The sequence below is a fragment of the Lathyrus oleraceus genome, chromosome 3, assembly GCF_024323335.1.
Source record: "Lathyrus oleraceus cultivar Zhongwan6 chromosome 3, CAAS_Psat_ZW6_1.0, whole genome shotgun sequence".
NCBI classification, from domain to species: domain Eukaryota; kingdom Viridiplantae; phylum Streptophyta; class Magnoliopsida; order Fabales; family Fabaceae; genus Lathyrus; species Lathyrus oleraceus.
Genome location: NC_066581.1, coordinates 176,111,927 through 176,129,200, shown reverse-complemented (window position 1 = coordinate 176,129,200; position 17,274 = coordinate 176,111,927). Strand labels below are relative to the sequence as shown.

Genomic DNA, 17,274 nt, shown 5'->3' with positions numbered 1-17,274 from the left:
AGACCAAATTAATTAATATAATCCATTGTTATACTACCTAACAACCAATTAATTAATTAACACTCCACATAAATAAAATAAAATATAATAATAATACTATAAGAAATAATTACTAAAATTGGGTTGTTACAACTCTCCCCCACTTAAAAGATTTTCGGCCTCGAAAATTTACCTCAAACGAACAACTCCGGATAAAATTCCTTCATCTTATCCTCGAGTTACCAAGTAATATTGCCATTGGCGACTCCGCTCCACATCACTTTCACCAAAGCAATCTCCTTACCACGAAGCTTCTTCACTTCTTGATCTTTAATTCGCATAGGTGATGTATCAACCGTCAAATTATCCCGCACTTGCACATCATCTAATGGGACAACATGCGATGGATCCATATTGTACCTCCTCAATTGAGACACATGGAACACATCATGAAGATTAGAAAGTGACGGTGGTAATGCAATCCGATATGCCACTTCACCTACCCTCTCGGAAATCTGATAAGGACCAATGAAACGCGGCGTCAACTTACGCGACTACAAAGCTCTACCAACACCCATTATTGGCGTAACTCGAAGAAACACATGCTAATCTTTCTCAAACTCAAGAGCTTTCCTCCTCTTATCATGATAACTCTTTTGACGACTCTGAGAAGCCTTCATCTTCTCTTGAATCATCTTAATCTTATCCGTAGTCTCTTGAATCAACTCGGGTCCAACCACAACACTCTCTCCCGATTCGTACCATCACAAAGGAGTTCTACACCTTCTACCGTAAAGAGCCTCAAAAGGTGCCATTCCAATACTCGAATGGAAACTGTTGTTATACGTAAACTCGATCAAAGGCAAGAAACTATCCCAATTTCCTCCTTGTTCCAAAACACAAGACCTCAAAAGATCTTCAAGTGATTGAATAGTTCTCTCCGTTTGGCCATCAGTTTGCGGATGATATGCCGAACTCAAACGCAACTTCGTACCCAAAGCACTTTGCAAACCTTCCCAAAATCTCGAAGTGAACCTCAGATCTCTATCCGAAACAATGTTCAACGGAATACCATGCAAACACACAATCCTTTCGATGTACAACTTAGCAAGTCTCTCCATCGAATAATCCATCCTCATCGGAATAAAATGAGCACATTTCGTCAACCTGTCCACAACGACCCAAATCGCCTCACAATTACTCAATGTTCTTGGCAAGCTCGAAACAAAATCCATAGAGATACTATCCTACTTCCACTCGGGAATAGATAACGGTTGCATCAAACCAGACGGCTTTTGATGTTCAATCTTTGACTTTTGACAAGTCAAACATGAATACACAAATTCTACTACATCCTTCTTCATACCTTGCCACCAAAACATCTTTCTCAAGTCTTGATACATTTTAGTAGCACCAGGATGAATACTCAAACCACTTCTATGCCCTTCCTCGAGAATCCTCTTTCTCAAATCCGCAACATCCAGAACACAAACTCGATCACGACACCTCATGATACCATTCTCATCAATCCGAAAGTCACCACCTTTGTCTTGATTAATCAATGTCATAACATCGACTAATTTCAAATCTGACTTCTGACCTTCTCTAATCTCGTCAATAATGCCACACGTAAGCTTCAACATACCAAGCTTAACACACGAAGGCGTCGCTTCACAAACCAAACTCAAATCTCTAAATTGCTCCAACAATTCAAACTCTCGAATCATCAACATAGACATGTGCAATGACTTCCTACTCAATGCATCAGCTACAACATTCGCCTTTCCAGGATGATAATTCAAACCAAAATCATAATCTTTCAAGAATTCCAACCATCTCCTTTGTCTCATATTTAATTCTTTCTGATCGAACAAGTACTTCAAACTCTTGTGATCACTGAACACATCAAATCTCAATCCAAACAAATAATGTCTCCAAAGTTTCAACACAAACATAACGGCGGCCAACTCTAAATCATGCGCCGGATAATTCCTCTCATGAACTTTAAGTTGCCTTGAAGCATAAGCTACCACTTGCCCTTTTTGCATCAAAACACCTCCCAAACCCAACAAAGAAGCATCACAATACACAACGAAAGGTTCTAATGGATCCGGTAAAATCAAAATAGGAGCCGTAGTCAATCTTCTCTTAAGCTCTTGAAAATTCGCTTCACACTGCGAAGTCCAAATGAAAGCTTGACCTTTCCTAGTCAACTGCGTCAATGGTAACGACAACTTAGAAAATCCTTCAATGAACTTCTTATAATAACCAGCCAAACCAAGGAAACTTCGAATCTCAACAACAGACTTAGGAGCTTCCCACTGAGATACAACTTCAATCTTCATAGGATCCAAAGAAATACCACCACTCGAAATCACATGTCCAAGAAAACTTACTTCACTCAACCAAAACTCACATTTAGAGAGTTTAACAAACAACTTCCTCTCTTTCAACACTGATAACACAACCTTCAAATGCTCGGCATGATCGTCTTCGCTCTTAGAATAAATCAATATATCATCGATGAACACAACAACAAACTTATCCAGATAATCATGAAAAATTCTATTCATATACTCCATAAATACACCAGGTGCATTAGTCACACCAAAAGGCATCACGGATTACTCGTAGTGACCATACCTTGTCCGAAAAGCAGTCTTTTGAATATCCTCAGCCTTTACACGAATTTGATGATACCCAGACCTCAAATCAATCTTGCTAAACACACAAGCTCCAACCAGCTGATCCATCAGATCGTCAATCCTCGGAAGTGGATACTTGTTCTTAATCGCCACTTTATTCAGTTGTCTATAACCAACACATAATCTCATAGAACCTTCTTTCTTCTTGACCAACAGAACAGGTGCACCCCACGGCGACACACTAGAACGAATAAACCTCTTCTCGAGCAAGTCTTCAAGTTGACTCTTCAACTCTTTCAACTCAGAAGCAGACATTCGATAGGGAGCCATCGATACAGGACTAGTTCCAGGAACTAAATCAATCGAAAACTCAACCTCACGTTCCGGCGGTAAATCACTTATATCTTCAGGAAATACCTCTGCAAACTCACAAACTATTGGCAATTCTTCAATCGTCCTCTTCTCCCGAATATCCAAGGTTGCCAACAACATAAACAACTCGGCACCACCTTGCACCGATTCATCAACTTGCTTAGCAGACACAAACCAATCTTCCTTAGCACCATCCTCAGGAAAAATAACCGTCTTCTCGAAACAGTTGATATACACCCGATTAAATTCTAACCAATTCATACCCAAAATCACATCAAGTTGCTCTAAAGGAAGACAAACTAAATCAATTCCAAAATCCCTACCAAAGATACTCAACGGACAATTCAGACACACATAGGAAGTAAAAACAGAACCCATAGCAGGTGTATCAATAATCATACTTCTACGCATATTAGATAATATAAGATTCAGTCTCTTAGCACAATCCAAAGAAATGAAAGAATGTGTTGCACCGGTATCAATAATGGCAGTCAAAGGTGTACCATTAATAAAGCACGTACCTTGGATTAGCCTATCATCGGTAGTGGCCTCCGCACCAGACAATGCAAACACCTTTCCCTTCGCTTGCTCCTTCTTCGGCTTATCACATTTGGTACTAATGTGACCTTTCTCACCACAATTGTAACAAGTCACACTCGAACCAACTCCACACTGGTTTGCTCTGTGACCACTCTTGCCACACTTGAAACACGTAACAGAATCCTTACTACAATCAACAACACGATGACCTTCAACGCCACATTTGAAACACTTAAGTGGAGTAAAAGATCCTCCCCCCTTGGCTTCTTGCCAAAACCAGATTGTCTCCTCTTGTCATCATACGGTTTCCCACGATCCTGGTTTTTCCCCTTGAAACTCTTGTAGAAAGAAGCACTCTCCCTACTATCCTCATCATAAATCCGACTCTTGTTAACCAATTCCATAAAACGAGTAATCTGTTGGTAACCAATGGCCTTCTTGATATCATGTCTCAAGCCATTCACAAACTTCAAACATTTAGATCTCTCAGCATTAGTAGTATTGTAATGAGGACAATACTTGATAAGCTCCTGAAATCTAGCAGCATATTCCGCAACAGTACCATTTCCTTGCTTCAATTCAAGGAACTCCACCTCTTTCTTCCCACGACAATCTTCTGAAAAATAGTTCTCCAAGAAGACATCACGGAAAAGAGCCCAAGTAACCTCAATGTTGTCTCTTTCAAACCTCTGAAGAGTGTTATTCCACCAATCTTCAGCTTCCTTCTCAAGCATATGAGTACCAAGTTGCACTTTCTGAGCATCAGTACAGTTCATGACTCTGAAGATCTTCTCAATTGCCTTCAGCCAAGCTTGAGATTTATCAGGTTCATGCTCACCCTCAAAGACAGGAGGATTGTTCCGCTGGAATCTCCCCAAAGCACGGAACTCATCATCATATCCATTTCGGTTACCAGCATTCGCTTGAGGGATCTGACCAATGGAGTCAGCAAACATCCTCAGCGCCTCAGCAATGGCATCGTCATTCTTGCCTGCAACCATCGTCTTGAACAGCCCGAACAACCAGACAAACAGTATCGATCGTGTCAGATACACAAATCAAATACAACGGGATGAAAAACCCTAACGACTATTGACCAATTGGTCGACCATGCTCTGATACCACTAATGTAACACCCCTTTTTCTACCCCAAAATACTTAACATATAATCAGAGTAAATAAGCACGCATATAAACAAAAGGGCGTCACATCAACGTTTTCAAAAACTAGAAGCTTTCAAAAACCAACATCATTCATCATCAATATACAATACACCTGGTCATTTAAAATAACACATTTCAATTATCATGAATATTCAAGAATATGCGTTCGCAGCGGAAAATGATGAATACTCATGCATTTCGTAAAATGATCCATGTCCCATACCATGATCATCTCTCAATAATCTCCTCAAGATAAAATAAAACCATATTCAGAATATTTGGCACTATGGCCTCTTAAACAGCAATTGCAAATAAGCATGTTCACAAGAAATAATATACTACTTATCTAAATAGGATATGAGTTCAATACTAATAATCTATCCCGTCTTACATGACCAGAGCATTGACTCATTACATAGTCTCTAAAACAAAGCACCGAGATTCTCCAGCTAATCTCGAGTGAGCTACCGTCCACTTACTTCAGCAATACTACTCTGGAGTATCTGCACGATGCCATGTAAAGCAACATTCAAAGAGAAGGGTGAGAATTCAAATCATTATGAAGAAGTATAATAAGGCACAATGATTAAATCAACAATTAATGGAATTCATCACACCTTGTATAACCATGTAAATAATACTAACCAATATTTATTTCACATGTTTCAAGCACACATCAAAACTCAAGGAGTATAATATTCAAATCCAATATTATATTCTCAAATATTCACACAACTACAATTATCACATAATCACATATTTTGCCAAATTATATGTCCAAACATCACCAAATTCAATTACCATATCCCATACACACATCACAATCACATCAATGCATAGACTCAATTATCACATAACTCTAATGTGACTCAATGCAAGACATGTGACTCTATGCATGTGGTACCGCAATGTGAACCCAACGTTTCACCGCTTTCCGATTCAATATCTAGAATCCAAGACACGCTTCCGATCCGGACAAAATCAAAGCCACTACGTCTATTTCCAACTAAGGATCAACGTCTACTACGCCTATTTCAATTCAAGGATCAACGTCTATGTGAACCCACAGTTTCACCGCTTTCCGATTCAATATCTAGAATCCAAGCTACTACGTTTATTTCCAATTAAGGATCAACGTCTGCTACGCCTATTTCCATTCAAGGATCAACGTTTATTACCATGTGAACCCACAGTTTCACCGCTTCCACCATGAAGCCGACCATGCCATGAATGAATGTACAAATACCAACACATATGCAATTAAGATCATCTCTACCATCTTAACATTCCACATATCACCATAATTCAACTCTATGAATTATCCACCAATGGTACATATACACATTCATAACAATATATCATTCCCAAATATAGGCTAATTATCAAATACGCACACTTAGATGTCAATACAACTTTTAAAATCTTAATTTTTCATTTTTCAACAGTGGTAACCGGTTAACACTCGGTGGGTAACCGGTTAACATAAAACAAAATCAATTTCCTGCGCAGATTTTCAAGCAAGTAACCGGTTAACGCTCGGTGGGTAACCGGTTAACACAAAAACAGAATGCAGAATTTTCTGCGTTTTTCATCGTTGGAGGACTTTCGGACCTCCGATTTCGATTCCGTAAAAATCCAAATGTTCAGAAAATTATAACTCATACAATACTCTAAGTATACAACGTTAATTTGCAGTTTTAACACAATCAATCACCACAAATCAAGAATACTCATCAAAACCTAATAATATCAAACAACCATGCAAAATTAGGGATTTTAACCTAAACATACTTCTACTCATTGACCCAATCATACTAACCCATAATAATAAGGATTCTCCCCCTTACCTCTTCAATTTTCTAGAAACCCTAGCTTCTCTCTTGTTCTTCCCCTCTTCTCCTTACTTTTCCTCTTCTTTTTCTCTATTGCCGTCAAATGATCAAATGAATCCTACTTCTTACTCTCCTCACCTCTTATATACTAGTATTATATTTTGGCTTAAAGAATGATACCTCTAATTTAATTATTAGGCCCAATAATACCTAGTACTATAATATCTCTATTTAATTCAAATAAATCAAACCAACACAATTAACACACCAAATTAATTAATATAATCCATTGTTATACTACCTAACAACCAATTAATTAATTAACACTCCACATAAATAAAATAAAATATAATAATAATATAAGAAATAATTACTAAAATTGGGTTGTTACACGCTGTGGATCATCAGATATGCCACCTCAATTAATGAGGGAGATCTGATGGTCCACGTATTTTAGCATTTTCTAAATTTCCATTTATTTCCATTATTATCAATAATTCATAATAAATTTAATATTGCTCCAAAAAATATGGGACTTTCACCAAAAAAATTCAAATATTTTCCTCTTCCATATTCTGAATTAAAATTATTTTTTGGATCATTATTAATATTTTTCATGAATTAATTGATTTTTCATTTGTTTTTAATTGTTTAAAAATATTTTTAAGTGTCCAAAAATTATGAATTTTTTTATCCAAGGTCCTTTGACCTTGTTTGACCTATGATAAATCACATGGCCATTTATTTGGTGTTTTGATGTGATTTTAGGATTTGGACAAAACATATTTGAATTTAATGCATTATTTTAATATTTTTAATTGAATAAATGCCATTTTAATTATGTTGACCATTTGCATTGACTTAATTGAGTTTCTCATCTATTGTTGGGCCTTGGTCAAGGTTGATTTGACTTTGTCAATTTAATATTATTGGATTTAGGGGATTGATGGAATGTACATTCCATCTCCCAAAATGAATGAATAATATTAATTTGGTAAAAGTCCTCCTTTTGCCAATTTGTGATCTCATTCATCCCTTTCCCTCTTCATCTAATCCCCCTTCTTCATCCATTCATTTCAATTGACCAATGATATCTCAAGGTCCTAATGCTATTTGATTGAAAGATTAACATGAGTATAGATGAGATTAGGCCACACATTTGCATATTTTTTGTGTGTGGTATGTTTAATGAGCATAGTTCTTAATACTATGTCTTCAACATGCATTAACACCAAAAGTTTATTGCCCGACCTCAAATAGTTGTGACTTCTACATAAGTCCAATTACGATTGCTTAACATAGCGCTAAATTTGTGACGCAAAAGGCATAATCATTCTAGTTAGTGAGATTGTAAGTCTCCCCTCTTCCATGGCATTGTGTGGAAACTTGGCCTTCTTTCCTTCCTTTGGAAGATGTTTTGATTCAAGGATCCATGCTTGTGGCAAGTGGGTTGAGTGTTATCCAAAGAATGTCTTGAAATAAAAACAAAACAAAACAAAACTAACTATTGACTTACTAATCATTAATTTTTACTTTCAAGCTTTTACTTTTAAATGTAATTTACTTTTATTGTTCTATTATCATTTGTCATTGTACATATCATTCTAATTGTTTATGTTTATGCAATTTTCACTTTGTCCACTTGGACCATATTGTGTGATATACTTTGTTGCTTTGCTTGTTTGTGTGGTCTTGGACCATTAATGCACATAATAATAACAAAAACCCTAAAAAACACATTTGAGTGGACTGTTGGTTTGATCTCCCCAATTGGACTTAGAACTTAGGCAACATTCCTTTGCTAATGGACTTGGCCAATGCCAATTTGTTGAAGAACCAAGAACTTGCAAGTTTGAACTCATCTGGTACATCATTCTAGATTTCTCCAGATTCATCTGCAACATTGATCATTATTAAGTTGTTATGTGTAACTTGTGACTTGTGGAACTCATCTGTTGCATGGGATATTTTGAAGAAGATCATTGAAGAGGATAAGCTTGGACGAGGCCATATTTATTTGATGCCATTGCTCTTCAAGATGGATATAATTATGCATTTGTGTGTTGCTTAATTCAAAAAGTCCAAGGGAATTCTGGGTTTCTATTGAGATACTTGTCTATTGGATTGCTCCCATTTGGTCAGATCTTTTCAACTTTAAATTTTTAAATATTTGTACATAGGGTAGTCTCTTCATCTTCTTCCCATTTCTTTAATTTTAAAATCTCGCCCTCTATTTTCAAAATCTTCTTTGTGTGAACTATTTTTGTTCTAAACTTTGACCACTTTTACAAAAAACAGATAGAAACTTTGGCCTTATGCCATTGTATTTTCAAACTTATTTTCTTAAATCAAACTTTTAAATGAACTTAACTATACTTGACTTAAACTTTCAAAAAATCCAAAAAGAACTAACTCATTCAAACCATTTTAGGCCTTTGTGCCTTTCAACTTAAATTTTGTTAAAACCAACACACTCACTTTAAAATTTCTAGCACGAACTACGAGGTTTTGATCCCTCATTTTTATGTTGGTACGTAGGCACAAGACCAAAGGTCTTGTCAAACACAAAAATATAATTAATGAATTCTTTTCTCATCTCCCCATTCTATTTATTTGTAAACATCACTTTATACCAAGTACATATTGTCACACCCCGATTTTGACCCCGATATTCATATCATTATTTGTTCCTCACGATTTTGTTCCTCTAATATGGTATCCTTTTTTTCAATGAGAATCAAGTGGTCTTCTTTTCTGTTATTGTTGCACCTCGTTGTATTTTGCGCATTCAAGGTGAGGTTCTGCTGTCAACATATTTAGATACATAGGCGCATTCAGCGTCGGTGGTAATCAAGGAATTCAAGGATTATTGTGCTTGGATTAGAGTATGTGGTCAAAAAACATTCATGGAAAGCTTTGATGAACATTATTTAATTCAAGAAGATTTAAATGGAATGACTCATGCAATTTTAGAAGTGGTTGCTGGAAGAATAGTTCAAACCGCTAATGACATTCACCGGAATGTTAGATGTACTCTTTTGAACTATACGAAACCATTTCTGGAGGTGGTAAAATCAGCTCAAGAGTCCCTAAAATGGTTGTGCCAAAGAAAATTTCTTAAATGGAATAAAGACACTAAACTCTACAGTACCACACCTCTTGGATGTGCATCTTTTGACAGTTCTCTCTGTCCGGAAGAATCACTTATTGTGTTGGCTGATCTTTCAAGGGCAAGGGAAGGATTTGTCCTTGCATCTGACTTGCATTTGGTTTACTTGGTGACACCAATCAATGTTGATGTTGAGCCAGATTGGGAATAGTACTATGAGCATTTTATGAAATTGTCTCCTCTTGATCAGTCAGTTGGCAATCGAGTAGGCGTGACAGAACCATTCTTGATGCGTATGACACATGGTGCACCAATGGGTTCAAACTAGTCAAGATGGTTGAACAATAAACGGAAAGGTCGACATGGGATCTCAAGTGGAATTGTCAATTCGGAAGATCAAATACTTCGTGTCTATAGAAGATTCTATGTTGCTCTCATTTTATCGCTTTTGGTATAGGAAACTCATGTCGGTGAGGTTGGTGAATCATTTAAAGTTGTCAGAGGAATGGTTCAAGGTTTGCAAGAAAATGCTGGTCGGTTTGCATCTATGGTTCTTGTTCTGTGAGAGGTTGGGGTGGCATGATCTTGAAGGCTTAGTCACCAAGTTTCAAAATCGTGTTTCATTTGGAGTTAGAGCAGAAGTTGTTGAGCTTACCACCATTCCCTATGTTAAAGGCTCTTGAGCAAGAGCACTCTATAAAGCAGGTTTACGCACGCCTCTTGCAATTGCCGAAACATCCATTCCTGAAATAGTAAAAGCACTTTTTGAATCTTTATCATGGGCTATAGAAGGTTCTGCACAAAGGAGTTTACAACTTGGTGTAGCAAAGAAGATAAAGAATGGTGCTCGCAAAATTGTTTTTGATAAAGCTGAAGAAGCAAGGATTTCTACTTTCTCAGCCTTCAAGTCACTCGGATACGATGTCCCGCAATTAGCTCCACCCATACCCACCCCTGCACGCAATTCTATCAGAAAAGAAGTTGGAAGTTCCTCTGGAAGTGACACAGCTGACACTAGTCATAGCTTTGATGATAAAAATCATTTTGATAATTCTAAGATAGTTGCTTTAGAAAAAGAAAAGGACTTGAATAAATCATCCGACAATGATGCTCGGGCTTCTGTAGAAGAAAAACTCAGACAGAGGGATGCCATGTAGTTTGTCTACTGTTCCAGTTGTAGTACCTACAACAAATGAGCTCAGTATGACTCTTGGTGCTTCCAAAATTCCTGATGTTACTACCCTCTCTGGTCAGTTACATAAACAAAATGATAAGTCTAGTATACTTGATGGATGCCATGCTCATGGTACAGGAGAGGAAGATCATAAAGGAGAATCTTGTTATAATAACTTCAAAAAGAACCAAAGGTGATGAGCTTGTAATTATTCACCTCGGTGATGGCTTATGGAAGGAAAAACGGGAATTGTCGCTGCAAAGACTATATATGTTGTCTCTCAAGGTGGTGAAAAATGTTACGTTGGTTCCAAAATATTTTCAACTGAAGGAGTAGTAGCCGTGCTTTAGGAGCAGTTGTGAACTGGCCTGAAAACAGAAAATGTAGTTGAAAGTTTATTGACAGGAACATTGAAAAATCTCTCCAGCAGTGCTGAGGGATTCTGGAACTCAACAATTCAATCTGGAGGAGTGGACATATTACTGAAGTTACTGGCAGGACAGTCTTCAAGAAGAAGCTAGACAGGTTGCTAATGAATCTCCTGGAAATCAGCAAGGAGCAGTTGGTGAAAGTAATGTTCAAATTAATTATTCTAACTCAGATCAAGGTGGATTAATTGAACTTGAGAAACTGTTAAAGCAGAAGACTTTCACCAGGTCTGAGATTGATCATTTGACAACCCTTATGCAGTCAAGGACTGTAGATGCACCTATTAGGGGAGGAAGAAGACTCAAAGTGAGTTCTAACATAAGTCCATGAATGCCAAAGTGCTTCATCCATGCTACCGCCGGTAACCGTATACCGCGCCAAACCGCCAAATGTTATACGAAAGAGAGTTGCAAAAGGAAGTGCAAGCGGCTTGGTAGTTTTTGTGGTTGGTTTATATATGTTTGGAACCAAGGTATGCAATGAAATTACTTCGGCAGAAACAACAGATACAAATACAGGCATTCCATCACAATGTTGTGAGATTTCAAATGAGGATCAAAATCATATTGCTCCTGTTTCAAAGCCAGCTTCAGGTGGAGAGAAACAGATTGATACGAGTTCTTCTTGTAATGATCAGAGTCATAGAAGCATGCAAGAAGATATGAAGCTTGATCTGAAGCTTGAGGAAGGAACAAAGGGTACTGGCTGATGGTCATATGCCGTGGGCTTGTGAGGCATTTTTGAAGCATCATGCAGAAGAGCTGATCTCATCCCGAGCTCTACATTGGTGTTGGACATTATTCATGATCAAACTTTGGAATCATGGTCTTCTTGATGCCTGCACAATGAACAACTGTAGTTCAATATTAGAGCGCTTCAAAAACAAGGGATTGGATACTGTCACAAATTGAAGACAAATTGCCTCTACAATAGACATGACAATGAAATCGGATTTGGAAGATCGTTCAAATTCTTTTAATTCAAAGTCTGGTGCTGGCTGCATTGAATGTGTTTTCCATCCAAGCAATTATATTCAAGTTGATGAACTGGATTGCGAGGAACCATCCTCTTCTCTTTCTGCAGGTTTCACTTATTACTGTAGTTACACAACTCATGGATGCTTGTCTCAGACCACTAGGACAAACTTCCCTTGTATCTCAGATTTTTGGAGGATTGGTATTTGGTCCATCCATGTTGGGACACAAAAAGATGGTGACAAGAATCTTATTCCCTATGAAAGGTTCTTGAATACTTAACACAGTGGCAACTTTCTGCCTCAATTTCTTCTACTTCATATGTTGTGTAAAGATGGATACTGGAACAATGCTAAAAACAGAAAAACAAGCCATCACAATTGGTATTTCTGTATCCGCGTTCGCATTTGCAATCCCTCTTGGATTATCCTTTGCATTCACCAATTTTGTTTCCATGGACAAAACCCTCGCGTCTGCCCTCCTGTTAATAGCCATCTCGCAAAGCTTTACTGTATTCATCAGCATATCAGTCCTTCTAACAAAGCTTAAAATCCTAAACACCAATGTCGGCCGTCTAGCATTATCATCGATGATGTTTACCGATGTTGTTAGTCTCCCTTTGATAACAGTTATTTTTGCAGTAATGCAGGTTAAAACTGCTAATAAGAGTATAGTGACGCTGCTATGGATCCTTCTATCCATAGGTGCACTCTTGGTCGTTATCTTCTATGTAATGAGGCCGACTATAATATGGTATGTAAGCCGGTTAAATGGAAAGCCGATTGACGAATTTTGCATTGTCTGTATCATTCTGTGTGTTCTCTTCACTGCATTTTGCAGAGAATTCATTGGGCAACACTATTCTATGGGACCGATATTTTTAGGCTTGGCTGTTCCTGAAGGACCGCCTTTAGGATCGACTTTGATATCGAAAATAGAAACACTTACTGGTGGGTTTTTGTATCCATTATACCTTGATGTCAGTGGATTGCAGACTGATATATTCAAAATCAACTTTCGGGCTGCTTGGATTATAACTGTCATAGTGATAGTCGCTTTTCTTGCAAAGATCATTGCTGTTATTTAGCCAGGTTACAATTGGGACCAGTTCAGAGTCTCAAGGAGGGCAACAACAATGTCAAGGAAGCCAACCACAGGTGCCATGTGCATTTAAGAGTTTTAATTTGTCTCAAAAGGAAAAAACTCTAAATGAACTTGTGAGGGACTCGTGGCTTAATTTGACCACAAATGGTGATGTTAGAGTTGATGTAAAATCATTCGTTGATCTCCGCAGCTGGTTTCGAAGTAATGATGTTCCATCCTGTCAAGTTTGCAATGAAGTTGGAATTAAGGCAGAGTTGTGCAAAAATGAAAATTGTACTGTACGAATTCATCAATACTGCCTGAAGCAACCTTTCTCCCAAATAAAGGCTGCAAAAGTTTGCCCAAGTTGGGGCACTTCATGGCCATTTACAATGCCCAAAGCAGAATATGTACAAACTGAAGATGATAATGGGCCTAGGCAAAGCCAACAGCCTACTGGTTCTAAAGGAAAGAAGCGAAGAGCCAATATGATTGTTGAGGATGACAGAGTTGGATGCAGCAATCAGAACAAGCTCAATGAATATAGAGAAAGCCATCATGACAATGAACGGGCGCGAAGAAGGGCTAGACTACGGAGAACTCATGAAGCAGATATAGCAGGCCCTACTGCGTCTTAATCATCCTCAACTGTCACTGATTTGAGAAGATCTTCATCTGCATGGGTCGGACGTTTTTCCGTCTCCAAACTCTACGTATCATTCACAGACCAGCGGACCTCCTGGCATTGGATTAAGGCCACTAAATTCTCCAAATAATGTTTCTGGTATGGGTTCATATGACCAGCTCATCCAGCAGTATCAACAACACCAGAATCAGTCCCAATTTCGCCTTCAGCAAATGTCAGTTGTAAATTAGACCTTTAGGAATCACGACCACATAAGGCTGATATTGAAATGAAGTCATTGGCAGTTATATGAATGCTCAACATACTTCTGCATTTGGTGCAGTTACACCTCCAAGTGCGAGGTAGATAATGCCCTTCGAAAGTCTTAACTTGCATCCCTCGGAGGCCCCGAGAGTTTCGTTGTCTTTGATCAAACGGATTTTCCACCATAGCATGTGAATATTCACAGCGGAGACAAACTCGTTAAAAATTCAACACGGCATGATATCCTTCTGCAATAACAACGCAACAACAACACACAAAAATCAGTGCAATTCCAAAAAAAAAAGAAGAGAAAACACATATTCAAGTGAGTTACTGTGGTGATTTTTTTCTTACCAACAGTGAAGTTTTGGAAATGAAAGAGAACTGAGAAGGGGACCACAAATTGAACATGGACAAAATTCAAAACCTCTCCCAGTACAGACATTTCCCACTACTCTGAGGAAATACAGCAACACAGCAGAGAGGAGATGAGTCATATATAAGAGAGGCCACTGTTCATAAAGGAAAGAGCCGAAAAACCCTAATTTTGGAGAGGAGCCGTTACTGTTCACTAAGAGAAAAAGGAGCCGACGGCAAGGAGAAAAGAAAACCATAGTTGTTCTTGGTGGTGAAGAGCGGAAGATCAAAAATCGGTTCAGACGGAACCTTACCTACATCCGTCGGTCAATCTCGCCGCAACCGGTTAGTTTCCTTTTCGAGTTTCTATTTCCATTTCTCCGTTTAGCTTCCTTGAAGCTTCCATTTGTGTGGTTATCTTGCCGTTAAATCTTTGTTGTTCAAAATGAAAAGAAACAAGATCTATGTGCGTTAAGATGAATTTGTTTGAGTTCTGATACTGTTTTCAACTTTGTGTTTTATTTAAGAGGCTTGGTCCGTTTTTTTTATGTTATGTGTTAACGCTTGAGATTATATGACAAGGATGTCTATCTGGAGGAGTTGGTAGAAGGGATGCTTTGGCAAGCCCTTGGTTCTGGGTTTAATACCCGTGTGCACCATATTTTAATTTTACAGTATTTTTTTTTAATTTCTATTTCACATTTCTTTTTAATCCCCTTTATTATTCCTAATGTTTATTACCCCTTTCCTTTATTTTAATTGTTAAATATCGATTTTAATTTATGGATTCAACAATTTCCATGTTGTTCATCAATGATTATTTTTATCGATACATCGATAGTATTTCGCCGCGTTTCGATTAATCGCATATGACATTTCAATTATTGTCAACATGCGCAAACCGGCTTTGAGCACATTATTTAGGTTTTGTGTGTCCCTCAATTTCCATCTGTGCAAATCCCAATTTTACCTTTTTTCAATTTAATTTTTAAGTGTGTTGTAAATATAACTTGTTGTGTTATTTTCTTCACATGGCTTACTCTTGGGCCTACTTACAATGAGACAGTTCGCTTGCACTTACACTCATAAATTGCATTATTTGTTGTTTGGGTCTGATTTAATTATTCCAAGTATTTTGAATCCCCATTTGACAAAATGTACCCCACTCCCCCGATGTGTAATAATTTTACTGTTTTATTTCTTTATTGCTTGACTGTTTAGTTAGCTACTAACACAAGAATAAAATCAACCATTTCCAAAAGATCAAAAATAAGACTCGATCCAACGTCGAGTATTTTCTCAATAAACAAATCAATCCATTTCTTCTTCCCATTCTATTCCATTTCTTTCAAAAACTTCATCAAATGCTTGATCCAACGTCAAGCCATTTTTCATAATCAAAAATCAAAAAAATATTAATTCATATTTAAGACCTTTTCAATAAAGATGGAAATGGAACGTGGTGGATACCGCGCACTCCTGAGACTAGGGTTCGAGATGGATGTCTCGCCTATCCTAGCCCTCGCCTTCATCCAAATTTATCTATTCTGTTTCTCACAAACACTCATTCAAATATTTCTCTTATACGTCCATCAATGCTTGATCCAATGTCAAGTCATTTTCATAACAAAACTCAAAATACTTAATTCCTATCTAAACACTCTTCAATAAAGATGGAAATGGAACATGTTGGATACCACGCACTCCTGGGATTAAGATTCGAGGTGGATGCCTCGCCTATCTTAGCTCTCGCCATCATTTAAAATTGTCAATGCGGTTCCTTCAAACCCTTTCTCAATCAAACCTCAAAAACACTTAATGCTTATTAAACAATTTTTGCAAATAAGATGGAAATGGAACGTGGTGGATACCACGCACTCCTGAGACTAGGATTCGAGATGGATATCTCGCCCATCCAAGTTCTCGCCATTACTCAAAACACATCAAACCAATCAATTTCTTTTTCTCGCCGCCGTGCGATTAACCCTTCAAACCCTTTCTCAAACGAAAGGTACTTTGTTTCAAAACAATGCAAGGCAATGTTTCTCCACCTGTTTTGGGTAGTCTAACAATGTTTTCGCCGATTTGACACAAAGTAGCTTTCGCTAAAATCGACCAACAAACAAACATTTTTCTACCCAGAACTACGTAAGCCTTGATTTCTCTGTTGAGATACGTAGGAGCAGGATTTGTAAATCTTGTCAGGCCCACTAATAAAACACTTAGGTTTAGTCCTTCGTCAAAAATTCCAAAAATATTCTCCTTTCTTCTATTCTTTCTTTCCCACCTAATAACTTGAAAAGCCTAACATTTCAGCTAACACTAATGCACACAATTAACCTAATGGTTCCCGTTGAGTACAACGGACGTGAGGGGTGCTAATACCTTCCCCTTGCGTAATCGACTCCCGGACCCCGATTTGGTTGCGACGACCATAATCATTGTCGTTTTGTCTTGGGTTTTATCGATATTTCCCCTTTCCTTTTTAGGAATAAATAAAGTTCGATGGTGACTCTGTTCAGTCCATCATTGCGAGCGTGCGATTGCGTTTCGCTAGGTCGTATTCCCATTTTTCCCTGAGGTACGACACATATGCACACAAAAAGGGCTCCCTAGGAGTACCTACGACACTTTGGGTGCTAACACCTTCTGTAACACCCTTCTAAATACCCCAAATATTTAATTAAAACAACAGCATATAAATCAATATCAGAGTAATCATGCACCA

The 17,274-nt window shown here is 37.8% G+C and overlaps 1 protein-coding gene and 1 pseudogene across 1 annotated transcript; both read left to right on the top strand.

The window, feature by feature from the left end:
• The first annotated feature begins 9,560 nt into the window (after nt 1-9,560).
• Nucleotides 9,561-11,391, top strand: LOC127126091 (helicase and polymerase-containing protein TEBICHI-like; annotated as a pseudogene).
• A 336-nt stretch (nt 11,392-11,727) lies between these two features.
• Nucleotides 11,728-15,011, top strand: LOC127126092 (cation/H(+) antiporter 15). Its single transcript, XM_051054942.1, has one exon. The coding sequence runs from the start codon at nt 12,552-12,554 to the stop codon at nt 13,302-13,304; it is 753 nt and encodes a 250-aa protein (XP_050910899.1). The 5' UTR covers nt 11,728-12,551; the 3' UTR covers nt 13,305-15,011.
• The last annotated feature ends 2,263 nt before the right edge of the window (nt 15,012-17,274 follow it).